Here is a 12743-nt window from a genome sequence, read left to right as displayed (position 1 = left end):
CAATGACGTGTCTATCCAACACAAGTATTAATTCCAGCATAAACCCATATTGTATTGCTGTGTTACTCGTTTTATGAATATCAATAGACATCTAATGTGGCTGTGCATGTCCATATATATGCTAAAATACGAATAATGCTAAAATAATACTCTTAAGGTCTGCTGTGAGACATATACAAAAGTCACATACAACCACGATGTGATTGGTTAAACACGTTGTCCATCACAATGCACATGCTGTGATTGGTTCAAAGGCCGGGTTGTGTTGAATATACCCAGGAAGTGGATAGCATGAGACTGCAGTTTGACGTGATCCGTAGCTGTCGATCTTGCTAAGGTAACGTGCTGTTGCCGTCGACTGTTATATTTAGTCGTAGTAAGAATAAATTAAACGTTGGACTGAGTTTAGAATTCAAAGAAGTAGACGTAGTGATTTAAGTCCGTGCTAGTAGGAGTCGTGGATTTATGTCAGGAAAGCCCCATAATGTAGCCTCTTTGAATGCTCGATGCTTTGAAAGCACACGGGTTTGTACTTTGAGGGAATAGTTTCACTTTCGTTTCCAGGTTTAGTGAGTGCTTGTGACTGTCGAGCCGTTGCTAACGGGTTGTTGCCTTGCTAAGTGGACAGTTAACAGTTGAATCAAGTCTTCACCTCTGGTTGCTGTTGATCCCGATACCCATCATCCATGAGTGCATTCGGCCGATTCTAACACCGATCACTTAGATTAACTGTAAATTGTTCAATTTAATTATGATAAGTTAATGACACCACTGTAAATGGATAAAGGCTAAACACAAGTGTAAAATGTACATGTCTAATCTATACTTTTCCAAATCCCACATCCTCCCACAGTTGTAATTCCTCATCACCTGTGAAAGCCTCAAGTTTAAAGATGGTGGACTCTCAATACTACCTACCAAATGACATTGGCATCTCCTCTCTTGGCTGCACCGAGGCCTTTCGCTTGCTCTCCTCTCAGGAGAAGATGTATGCTCACTACCTGTCACGTGCGTCCTGGTACGTCATCAAACAGACCGCATGCACAGAGACATGATGTAAATATACACAAAACTATAATGCCATCTCTTCTCTCTTTCAAGGTATGGGGGCCTCGCGGTCCTCCTGCAAACATCCCCGGAGTCACCGGCTATCTTTGTCTTGCTGCAGAGGATTTTCCGGAAGCAGACGCCGGCGCAGCTGGAAAATGTGGCAAGAGCAGTTGGGCTCACCTCAGCGCAGTACCAGGTACGCCGTCTTTTATCGCACAGTTTCTGTTGTAATTAATTTGTTGTTTTTTTCGTCTTGTTCATCAGGCCTTCTTGGTGTATGCAGCAGGTTTCTACGCCAACATGGGAAACTACAAATCCTTTGGGGATACTAAGTTTGTCCCAAATCTACCAAAGGTCTGCCGATTTTTGTGCATTCTACACATTTATACATTACTTTTTATTGTCCTTAACCATTGCATGTGCTGACTAATGTTCTTTCTGTTGCTGTGATGCACTGATTATTCGTAGTTATTATTATACATGTATTTGCATCACTCTTTTCTGTGTCTCCTCAGGACAAGTTGGATGCTCTTGTGAGGGCCAGCCAGGCTTTTCAGGATGAGCCTGCTGAGATGGCGGTTCTTTGGGATAGTTGTTCGTGTCTCATTGACTCCCTGAAGGACAAACAGAAACAACTGGGGCTTGGCGACAAGGTGGGAGCCTATTAGCCTTTGGAAGGATGCACATTCTAGATGTTTTGGATGAACGTGATCTTCACACTGCTCTCAGGACAGGATTGAGTTAACCACAATCATGTTGCATAAGCTTGTGAACTTATCACTCTGAACTTTTCCTCAGGGAATCACCACATACTTCTCAGGAAACTGCAATCTAGAAGACGCTGAGCTGGCGCAGAAATTCCTGGACTCAAAGGTAAGCCGGAAGGATTCGGTGTGAAAAGTTCAGAGAAAACACAAAATTAACTGATCACTCTGTGAAACTGATTTGATATCTGGTACTCTTTGTTTGCCTTTTTAGAAACTGTCTGCGTACAACACCCGGCTCTTTAAAAGGGAAAATGGCGAGAAAACCTGTTATGAAGTGCGCTTGGCCTCAGCTGTCGACAAAGGTCAGCACTGCCGATAAATTGGAGTAACCTTTTCACTTTGTAATAAACACAAAGTGTTATCCCTGCTTTTTTTCCATACTATACTTTTTTTTTTCAACCAAGAAATAGTATAACACCACTGGCTAACTACAAGTACTGTCACGGTTGGAATTTTGCAGCTTCACTCTTTCAAAAATTATATTGATTAATTATAGGTACAGGCTGCACGGCGATTGAGTGGTTAGCATGCAGGCCTCACCGCTAGGAGACCCGAGTTCAATCCACCCTCTGTGTGGAGTTTGCATGTTCTCCCCGTGCATGCGTGGGTTTTCTCTGGGTACTCCGGTTTCCTCCCACATTCCAAAAAACATGCTAGGTTAATTAGCGACTGCAAATTGTCCATAGGTATGAATGTGAGTGTGAATGGTTGTTTGTCTATATGTGCCCTGTGATTGGCTGGCCCTTGTGACGATAAGCGGTAAAAAATGAATGAATTATAGCTACAATCATCATGATAGGTCTCCCCTTGCGACTTTAACTTACACCAAGCTAAAACTCAACTCTAAACTGCTGATGTCACTTCCTGTCCTCCACAGTTTAAGTTGTAATTGGTGGTGTTTTTATATTGTTTGGTTGGGGGGAAAAAAAAGTGTGATTCTGAGCCTATTATGGATATTGCTCCACAGACTGTACAGTGGATGGTGAGTGTGAATCTTCTTGTGGATGCTTCAACTTTGAGGGCAAAGAGTTCTCCGTGAAAAGGGGGGACTATGCTGCCCTCATGGGGAGGGTCTGCCATTACCTTAAGAAGGCTCAGGTGAGGATGCACGTCTCATTTTGACTGATACGTTGATAACCAAATTGTATCATTTTCCTGGCTTTGAATTTGTAGGCCCACGCTGCCAATGACAACCAGAAAAAGATGCTTGAGGAGTACAGGCAAAGCTTCACCTTTGGTTCTGTGGAAGCCCACAAGGAGGGCTCACGCTATTGGATCAAAGACAAGGGACCAATTGTGGAGAGGTCAGTTAATTTTAATGTAGACGGTAGACCGGAAAATGCAACATAAACACTGCACCTTTTTAATTGGTTTCCATAGAAAAATCGATAAAAAATTAATGTCTACATGAAAAATGAATTATGAGGCATGTTGGTACAAGCAGCTCATGACAGACACTGTAATGCTGGTTTTCCGGAGTTCAGGAGTGTATAATCATGTCTCTTTTTTTTCCCAGCTACATTGGCTTCATTGAGAGCTACAGGGACCCATTTGGCTCCAGAGGAGAGTTTGAAGGTAGGTTTGACCCAAACAGTGTTTCTGTTGCTATTGTCTTTTCATAACGACTTATTTGTGGCATCATCTTTTTGAGGTTTCGTGGCGGTCGTCAACAAGGCGATGAGCGAGCGTTTTGCCAAACTTGTGAGCTCGGCAGAAGTGCTGCTTCCTGAACTTCCCTGGCCGAGGGAGTTTGAGAAGGACACTTTCCTCAAGCCGGACTTCACCTCCCTCGACGTTCTAACCTTCGCCGGCAGCGGAATTCCGGCTGGCATCAACATCCCTAACTGTATGCATGGCTACGTCAACGTCAGTCATGATTTGTTTAGCTCATCTCACTCATCGGTGTGTGTTTTTGTTTTTTTTCTATTTACAGATGATGACATCAGACAATCTGAGGGTTTTAAAAATGTGTCACTAGGAAATGTGCTGGCTGTGGCTTACGCTACCCAGAAAGAAAAGCTTACCTTCTTGGAGGAGGAGGACAAGGTGAGATACACAAGCTATTTATTGGATCAGTCTACCTGTCTCACACACACACACAGACACTCATCCCTTTTTATGTTTCTGTTCTTGTTAGGATTTGTTCATCAAGTGGAAGAGTCCATCATTTGAGGTGCAAGTCGGACTTCATGAACTGCTGGGCCACGGCAGCGGCAAATTGTTTGTCCAGGTCAGTCAAGCGAGGCGGATTTGAATTTAATTAACAGGTACCATGCCTTTTATATGTAACTTGTGTGTTTGCCTCCACAGGACGATAAGGGCCAGTTCAACTTTGACCAGAACAAAGTCATTAACCCAGAAACAGGCGAGCAAGTGAGTTTTTTTTTTTTAATGCACATTTTTCATTTTGGATTGAGTTGCAGAGCTGTTTTTTTTGTGATTGCTAACCTCAAAATACACCCATTTGTAGGTTTCCAGTTGGTACCAGGACAGTGAGACTTGGGACAGTAAATTCTCCACTATTGCCTCCTCCTATGAAGAATGCAGAGCGGAGTGTGTTGGGCTCTATTTGTCTCTCAACAAAGAAGTACTCCGGTGGGTCATCTCGTGTATATTTGTGCACGTTTGTACTTAGCAGTTTTAAAATGTTAGTTTTTACTCTTGTGTGTCGCAGTATTTTTGGTCACGAGGACCAGGATGCGGAGGATGTGGTGTATGTGAACTGGCTTAGTATGGTGCGAGGAGGACTGCTGGGCCTGGAGTTTTACACACCCGAGAATAAGAACTGGAGACAGGTGACCTGGCAAAGTCCTTATTTAGCTGCATGAGAGTCCTAAATATTGTCATTATAATGTAGTGCAATGTTAAATCCCAATAATGAACATACTTAATACAATTATCTAGTCATTTGTGCAGGTGTACCTAATGTTATGGCACATACTGTTTTTCAGGCTCACATGCAGGCTCGTTTTGTGATCCTGCGTGTGCTGCTGGAAGCCGGCGAGGGCCTGGTGGGCCTGGAGGAGGTCACGGGAACAGACGGCAAGCCTGATGCTCGAATCACAATAGACAGGAGCAAGATCCACACCGTGGGCAAGAACGCCATTCACAGATTCCTTCGGAAACTGCAGGTACTTTAGTCAGCCAAGATTCGACCGGACACACATGACTTATCTAATGTCATCCAATAGGAATGTTTATGATCATATAAATTGATTAGGAACAATGTCGTCTTTTGCTCTTAGGTCTTTAAATCAACAGCCGATGTGGACAAAGGCAGGGCCCTGTATGACGGCTACTCCACCGTAAGCGAGAGCGGCGCTCATAACTTCCTGCGCCTTCGTGACACAGTGCTGCTGAGGAAGGAAGATCGCAAGATATTTGTCCAAGCCAATACCAGGATCAATGGTGGGTTCTGACCTTGAAGGAAGGCACACATTAGCACCAATCCGTTTTACGTGGGCCTTCACTAACAACAAACACAAAACACATGACATTAATTAGCATCTGTGTCTTTGTGTACCCCAGAGGAGAGCGTAGAGCTGGTGGAATACGAAGGCAGCGCATCAGGCTTGATTCAATCCTTCACCGAGCGCTTCCAAGACGACGACAAACTAGAAGCAGACCTCTTGGAGTTGAGCAAAGTAGATTGTTCCTGTTGGTGTTGATGGCCGTTTCTTCTTTGAGAATCCAATTAGATTTCAGTGGCTTCTTAGATTAGTCCTCTTACAACTAACTCACATGTCACTAAAAGCCTCATGTATTAAATCTACTGTAGACAAAACCACATCGCTTGTTCACTCTGGTAATATTTCATTCATTTCAATGCTGACAAATGTCTACTTGTTGACGCAACAAAACAGTTCCTCGATATGCTCCTGCTGTCCATGATAAGCTCAAACACACGCATTGATACAACTTGTCTATTTTTGTTGATTTCACAAGTTAAAATACTGCAATTTCTTCATTTTGGATATCAAAACATTTTTACCTGATTCAGTAGATAGAAATAACTTGGACAGCATTCAAATATTGAGCATCTGAGACAGAAAATATGTTCCAAAATAAAATATTTGATTAAAAAAAAAAAAAAACTTTTGTGCATATTGCTTATGTTACTCACTTACATAATACCTGGTGCAACTGAAGGTATATTTGTTTCTGCAAATACAACAAAAATAGCTTGTTTTAAGAGATTATACCCAGCCATTTTGTGGTTTTGTTCACCAAAATCAGTTCAAGTTCTTACATCAATAGCTATGGCATTATATTTGTCCAAACAAAGGTACCTTTAGTTGTGCGTGGCTTTAAAATGAAAAGGAAATAATGGCGGTCTAATATTTGCCATGACTGTGTATAAGGCCCAAATTGTAGCTTCCGCATTTAAATTATTCACATTACACTATTGTGGAATACTGTCACTGTGTATAATTAATGCCTCCAGTAACATTTACAGTGTCATTGCTTGGTTGTACTGCAGTCTGCCGTGGCGTCTCTGCTGCCTCTCTGCGGCTATCGAAGGAACTACAACTGCTTGTGTCATCCACTGTAGCTGCTTCCATTTCTTTGGGTAGCTCCTCCATTTGATCGGACTCGTTTATTTCCACCTTGGAAACCATCTCTAGGCTTTGCTTTGGAGTTCCTGTTGAATCGGGTGATTTTTGCCGAGTCTCTGCCAGCTGAGACAAGGTTGGAGAAAAGAATGGTGACAGAGAGAAGGGGGAAGAAGATGGGGACTCATAGGGAGAAAGTGAAGCACTAGGAGCCTGGGGTGAAAGTGATGGAAATTGATAGTCAGTGGCTGAAGAAGTGCCGGAAGGGTTTTGAAGGGAAGATGACATTTTGGGAGGAAGGGGTGGTGCTAGATAAGGAGAGAGAGAGGGAGAAATGCAGGATGTGATGGCTGGGGGCGGCTGCATGTAGTCTGTGTCGTCAGGTGGATGGTTCGCCACTATTGGGAGTTGTGCAGCTTCCATAAGTGTTTGACCCTGTTCCTGAGCCTCCTCAGGGGAGTTCTGTATGATGTTCTGAGACCCAGTCTGCTTCAAAGCTTTACATTTTGCTTTAGTTTTGGGCATCAAGGGAGGCGGGGGTGGTGGAGCGAGTGGAGGCGACAGCAGAGTGGATGTCTCGGTGGACACCCGGACCTTGAAGCTGCGTTTCATCATGCGCCGTTTTGACAGGGTACTGTGAGACTGCAAGAAGAGAGGGTTGATGAAGCAGAGAGCGCCCAGGCCCGAACCGCAGTCCAACTCTCTGGGGCTACGCGTCTCGATCGGGCAGAACTCGCGGAACAGGGCGGAATTGGGGTCCGATTCTGGAATGGTTTTAAGTTCTGTGTCGGGCTGAGGGGCGGAATTCAGTTGGGATGTTGGGATTGTTTGTGAGTTAGCAGTGGGTGGGGCTGAGACGGGAGAGTCTGGGGTCATCTCCTTGTTCTTCTGGGTCTTTGGGGCCTCTCGTGGGCCACGGACATTCAGGTGTGAGCTCCAGAATTCTGTAAAATTAAATGAAGTCATTATATTTCATTAACATTGTCAAAGTACATTTTCCAGAAATACTTCATTCATTTTCTACCGCTTATCCTCACGAGGGTCGCGGGGCTGCTGGAGCTGTCTTCGGGCGAGAGGAGGGGTACACCCTGGACTGGTCGCCAGCCAATCACAGGGCACATATAGACAAACAACCATTCACACTCACATTCATACCTAATTTGAAGTGCTAGCATGTTTTTGGAATGTGGGAGGAAACCGGAGTACCCGGAGAAAACCCACGCATGCACAGGGAGAACATGCAAACTCCACACAGAGATGGCCGAGGGTGGAATTGAACCCTGGTCTCCTAGCTGTGAGGTCTGCACGCTAACCACTAGTCCGCCATGCCGCCCTACTACAATCTTTGCATTTAGAATTTTCAAATAACAAACAATTGAAATTGAAGTAATCCATTCCTAGATCAAACTGTGACAACCAAAACAGGAACTATTCAAGTATTTTAACATTCTTAACTTCAAAAAGTATTATTAACATTGCATTTCTCCATATTTTGTATATAGATACAAATATTTTTTAATAATAATACAGCACATTTCACTATTACTGTTCTATTTAAACCATTCACACCCCAGTTGCTTTGCTACAATGAGTGTAATTACTGTTTCTATGGTTATCAGCACAATTTCCCCCCTTCTTTACCATCACTGGTACCCATCTATGGTGGCATCACAAAAAATGCTTGTGAGCTGAAGTCTCATATGACGATCACCAATCAACAGTCCTTTCCATATCGCATATTGCAATTCCGTAAATGTTTCTGAATGTCTAAAAACTGGATTTTAGTAAAAGCAAGAGATACCAACCTACTCCCATATGAGAGATGGACTCGAGCTCTTTGTGAGAGGTTGCCCTGGCGATGGCTTCGGGAAGCTCCAGAGGGAACGGTAATACATCTCTGATATGAAAATATGCATCAAAATGTACATTATCATTAGTTCTAATATTCAATGGCTGCAGTAAGAAACAGGTTTTACCTGCTGACACAGTAGAATGAAATTAGTCTTGGGAGATCTGGGAAGCTGATGGCCGATGTCTCCAGAGACAGAGCTGAGATGGACCAGAAAAAAAACGTCAGAACGTGGACGATGAGTTTCACAGGAATGGTCGTTCTTACTTGAATGTTCGTCCCTGATGCCAAACTGCTGCACAAAGGATGGCACGCTTTCATCCACCAGGCGCACACACAGGACATTTCTTTTGGATGTGCGAGACTTGCGCACCAAGAATGTCTACAAAACAACACATCGGATCGTTAATCCTTAAGAAATCCTCGGGGACACGCTGCGTTTTGTTTTGTTTACACAAAAAAACTCCCATCATAATTGACTTTTCTATGACATATACATGTATTTCTGACCCCTGGAGGCTCCCTTTGCAGTATATGGAGGGCAGTGGCAGGGTTGATTGACAGCTGGAGCCACACAGGGACCGTCAACAAAAGCCGGTCCAGTACACTGATGCTCCTCAGGGATCCACATGCTCTTTGGTGGCCTGAGAACTTGCACTCTGATGTCTGGGTGGGCTCAGGGAAGTCATAAAGAGGCTCTTCTTGCTGCGCCATCTACATATGCATATTTGTATTGTCATGAAAAAGGTAGGAATAGTGGCTGCACTTGGCTTAGGAAGACTTGCACACACCTGCGTGATAAATCCTGGTCTGTGCCAGCAAGTTCAGACTTGGTTTTTAAGTGCAGTAAAAGGAGCTGTGGAAGCAAATGTTAGTGACACACACACAACCAGAAACCAAACACAAAACCATACAAAAACGACGAATAGAACATGCATATGGATCAAGTTCAGCATCTCTAACATCTTATACACAATTCATTTTCAAATTCAATTCAAATGTTTACCTTGTTTCGCTTCCCTTTTCTATTTAGCCCCTATTTAGGATAACACAACATGCTCCCAATTCAATCAGCAACTTAATAAGAATAGAACATAACGAATCTTTCCATTGTTATTTTCTGTCCTGTTATAAAGGGTGTCGCCTGTTCATGTTCAAGTGTTCTTCGGTTCTTTTCCTGTTCCTCTCGTGTGTGGCTCCTCCTCTTTCACCTGACCTCACCTGGAAATATTCGTAGAAGAAAGTAAAGTGGACTAAACTTATTTTATTCACTGGAATACTACATCTTCATTTTGACGCCATTGATTTTATGTTTTTTACTATTACATTCTACGTACTAACTAGTTCTGACGTCATATATTAATGGCTGGAAATGGAAGGTTAGACACTTTATGTATGGCCCTTGCTTGGAAAGGTGAACTTTAAAAAAAATTAGCAGGTTAAATAACAAGAAATTTGTACTATATGTTATTTCTGATTATTTGTATTAATCACAATTGGACTATTTTGTGGCGAAAGTGCGCCCCCTGTTGCCAGGGAACTGGAGCCGGATGTGGAATTTGAAATACAGCCCCAGGACCGCGTTGGGTAAGGGACTCCGCCAGCTAAAGCTATGCTAAATTTGTTGTTATTATTCCTGTATCTGTATGTGTGAAATTGCCATATGTCGCGGTTATCTTGCGTTGAAATGACAACTAACGCTATAAAGACAAATGAGATCAAAGAATACACGGGTACATCTGACTAACGTTATTGGGAGCTATCTAGCTAGTTTAGCTACGGTTAGCCAACCTGCAACAAGATGGCTAGCGATGTCGTTTTCACTCATCTGCTTGTCTTATAGCCGGCTTTATTTCTCACCACTGGAGTTGCCCTGTGTAATATGACTACGTATTATCGTATTCTCACTCACGCCGACATATGTGTGCCAAACTTAGTCGGTGACGTGAAGCTAGCGGATTTGTTTGCTTAGCTACCTGCTAGCAAAATCTCGCGCCGATTCAACTTTTATTTTTAATAACTTGAAGTGTCATCATTATAGTAGTCCATTCAAATCATTGTTAGCAAGTGATACAATGACTGGTTTAACATGGCAGTTTACGCTTCTGAAACGTTCTCCTGCAGATGCCTGGTTGTTACAGAGATGAGCGGAGAGAACGTCAAGTTGTTTGTGGGCAACCTTCCTTTAGATGCAACCCAAGACGAGCTCAATAAGCTTTTTGCTCCTTACGGGGAGATCAACACCTGCTCCTTGCTCAGACAGTATGCCTTCGTTACCCTGAAGGGAGATGGGGCGGCCGACAGGTACTGGGGAATATCCCCCTCATGTACATACCATGCACAAATCAAGGTCTAGTCATTTTTATTCTCAATTTTTACAGGGCTATACGGCATCTCGATGGCAAGGAGTACAGAGGCAGACCACTTGTGGTGGAGGAATCACGCGCACGCCCGCCAAACTCCACCAAAGTGTTTGTGGGGAACCTCAGCGCCACATGTTCTGCCGATGACCTGCATGGACTGTTCTCGACTTTTGGGAGGGTTTTAGATTGTGATAAAGTCAAAGGTAAGGTAAAAGTAAACAAGATGCAAAACTATGAAATATATGCATTGTTTTTTCTTTTGAGCATTTCAAAAATATATTAATTTTTAATCCTCTGCAGCTAGATTATGTTCAAACGTCGGGTATGCGTTTGTGCATATGGAAAGAAAGGAGGAGGCAATGGCAGCCATCGAGGCCCTCAATGGAACCATTTTCAAGGGCCGTCAGCTGGCTGTAGAGCTCTCCAAAGCTCAACCTTTGGTCAACCAGTTAATGACGTCCGGGAATTCAGCTGGTGTGTTTTTAAAATGTGGAAACAATGCTGGTATCAGTACAACAGTTTCCTTTTACATGTTTTCGCCTTCTGTCTGTTCCTGCCAGGTGGTAGAGAGGGTCTCCTTCCTCGGCCAGCTGGCTCCATGGAGCATCACCAGAGTCATGCTGCTGTGCTTGCAGCGGCTGCAGCAGCTGCTGCTGGACTTCCCATACAAGTAAATTAACTGCTTAAATGGCCATTTATATGAATGTACTTAAAGTGTATACATCCCTGCTATATCAGTTAACCATTTTATTGTGTGTTGTCTGATCATTTACTCTTGAAATTATACATAGAAATATATAGTACTTAATCTACAGCTTGTATAACATTAATGAATCTGGAAAATGACACACTGCCTTTATTGTCTAAATATCTGGCAACACAAGTGATGATTGTCTTCTCTGTAGTCAAGCATATGGATGGTGGCTGCTTCATGCTATTGTTCTACAATGAGTGCTGCCGGCATTGGGGATCTGTAGTTCATTAAGGGAAAGGTAGATTCCGACATGTTCGGTGACATTGCGACTTGAACCTGGTTGAGCACCTCTGGAGTATTCTCAAGCGGAAGGAACCGGCTCCTCCAGTGATGTCATCATAGAGTGGAACAGCATGTGCAAATCTGGTGAATTCAATGCCCACGAGGATTTGTGTGCTAAATAACTGCTGTTCACACTAAATAATGCCACTGCATATACTTTTGATGCATGTTCACTGTGAAGTGGACTCACTTGTTCTGCCAGCTTTTTAGACAATAATGGCTGTGTGTTAACTCATGGTCAGTAAATTGCTACCGTTTTCCAAGCTGTACAGCGACTGCTGTCATTTTTATCCAAGTTTACTTTTTGTTGTATTGTCAAAAATATGTTGTTTCTCTTTGCAGGTGCAACAAAGTGTCCATAACTCGTTCTACAACACAACATCCTTTGACCCCACCTATGCTGCTCTGAAAGGCATCACAAGTTCTAAAGGAGCAGACGGGGTTATATATGGCGCTCTCGCCAGCCAGGTGTATGGATCTGTAGCTGACCAGGTGTACCAAGATATGGCCAATCACACTGCAGCACCAAGCAGTACGGCTGAAGAGTACGAGGCTCAAACCACACCAGACCCAACAACGCTTTTCGAGGCTGCAAGAGCCAAGTTCTTCCAGGAGGGACAGAAGGTCTTAAAATCTACCAGAACATCCAATTTTGGGTTTCCTTTTTTTTTTTTTTTTTTTTACCATGTGCCTTTTCCACCGCTTTTTTTTGCAGGTTCTGGCGGAGCAACAAGCAGGGAGAAAAACGATGACAACCACAGCTAGTACAGATACAACAACTTCAGAACCAGAGCGGGATCGCAGCCCGATCAGAGGAAACAAGGCGCCCTTGCTTCCAGACCCTGGTCCAGGTTCCTTCACAAATCGAGCTAAGCGCCGTGCTTTGCTGCCAACGCCACCTGGAGTTCCTGAAGACCCTGCAACTACGACTGCTGAGGGGGCAGATTCTGTTGCAAGGTATACAAAAACATTCATTTTCTTCAATCATTAATAGGGGTGTCACTGGACAAACTATCTTATGAGGTAAAAATATGACAATATTTATCGTTTAGAGAAAAGATGTGTCTCAAAAACAGGGCAGCCAGAAGTCTATTAGACTGATCTATGGCACCGCTACTGTGAATG

At 43.4% G+C, this 12743-nt stretch overlaps 3 protein-coding genes across 11 annotated transcripts in view; 2 read left to right on the top strand and 1 right to left on the bottom strand.

The window, feature by feature from the left end:
* The first annotated feature begins 201 nt into the window (after nucleotides 1-201).
* dpp3 (dipeptidyl-peptidase 3) lies at nucleotides 202-5890 on the top strand. 2 transcript variants are annotated; one of them, XM_058086512.1, is made up of 19 exons: nucleotides 202-337; nucleotides 854-1018; nucleotides 1102-1246; nucleotides 1315-1404; nucleotides 1566-1703; nucleotides 1849-1923; nucleotides 2029-2119; nucleotides 2785-2915; nucleotides 2991-3121; nucleotides 3334-3392; nucleotides 3469-3663; nucleotides 3751-3863; nucleotides 3955-4047; nucleotides 4128-4190; nucleotides 4288-4412; nucleotides 4492-4612; nucleotides 4769-4948; nucleotides 5063-5225; nucleotides 5346-5890. In XM_058086512.1, exons 2-19 carry the CDS (start codon nucleotides 894-896, stop codon nucleotides 5483-5485), a joined length of 2178 nt encoding a protein of 725 aa, XP_057942495.1. In that variant the 5' UTR covers nucleotides 202-337; nucleotides 854-893; the 3' UTR covers nucleotides 5486-5890. The 2 variants fall into 2 exon arrangements, with proteins under 2 accessions (XP_057942495.1, XP_057942496.1); XM_058086513.1 differs by lacking the exon at nucleotides 202-337 and adding an exon at nucleotides 397-731.
* LOC131137994 (ras and Rab interactor 2-like) lies at nucleotides 5269-9539 on the bottom strand. 3 transcript variants are annotated; one of them, XM_058086520.1, is made up of 7 exons: nucleotides 9226-9539; nucleotides 9011-9029; nucleotides 8730-8933; nucleotides 8487-8601; nucleotides 8347-8419; nucleotides 8176-8267; nucleotides 5269-7314 (listed from the first exon to the last, which is right to left on the bottom strand). In XM_058086520.1, exons 3-7 carry the CDS (start codon nucleotides 8931-8933, stop codon nucleotides 6236-6238), a joined length of 1563 nt encoding a protein of 520 aa, XP_057942503.1. In that variant the 5' UTR covers nucleotides 9011-9029; nucleotides 9226-9539; the 3' UTR covers nucleotides 5269-6235. The 3 variants fall into 3 exon arrangements, with proteins under 3 accessions (XP_057942503.1, XP_057942502.1, XP_057942501.1); XM_058086518.1 differs by having other exon boundaries at nucleotides 5271-7314; nucleotides 9011-9075; nucleotides 9226-9538; XM_058086519.1 differs by lacking the exon at nucleotides 9226-9539 and having other exon boundaries at nucleotides 5270-7314; nucleotides 9011-9212.
* LOC131137992 (RNA-binding protein 4B-like) overlaps nucleotides 9466-12743 on the top strand; it is a 29552-nt gene continuing 26274 nt past the window's right edge. For 5 of the 6 annotated variants that reach the window (XR_009132014.1, XR_009132015.1, XR_009132016.1 and 2 more), the window contains exons 1-7: nucleotides 9466-9806; nucleotides 10344-10523; nucleotides 10601-10785; nucleotides 10883-11056; nucleotides 11143-11252; nucleotides 11961-12242; nucleotides 12334-12575. Coding sequence is in view for 3 of the 6 variants with exons in the window: in XM_058086515.1 (XP_057942498.1) it covers nucleotides 10363-10523; nucleotides 10601-10785; nucleotides 10883-11056; nucleotides 11143-11252; nucleotides 11961-12242; nucleotides 12334-12575 (1154 nt within the window). In the remaining 3 variants the exon portion in view is untranslated. The other variant, XM_058086516.1, reaches the window with a different exon arrangement.

The sequence above is a fragment of the Doryrhamphus excisus genome, chromosome 11 (assembly GCF_030265055.1).
Source record: "Doryrhamphus excisus isolate RoL2022-K1 chromosome 11, RoL_Dexc_1.0, whole genome shotgun sequence".
NCBI classification, from domain to species: Eukaryota; Metazoa; Chordata; class Actinopteri; order Syngnathiformes; family Syngnathidae; genus Doryrhamphus; species Doryrhamphus excisus.
This window is presented reverse-complemented; position numbering and strand designations above follow the sequence as displayed.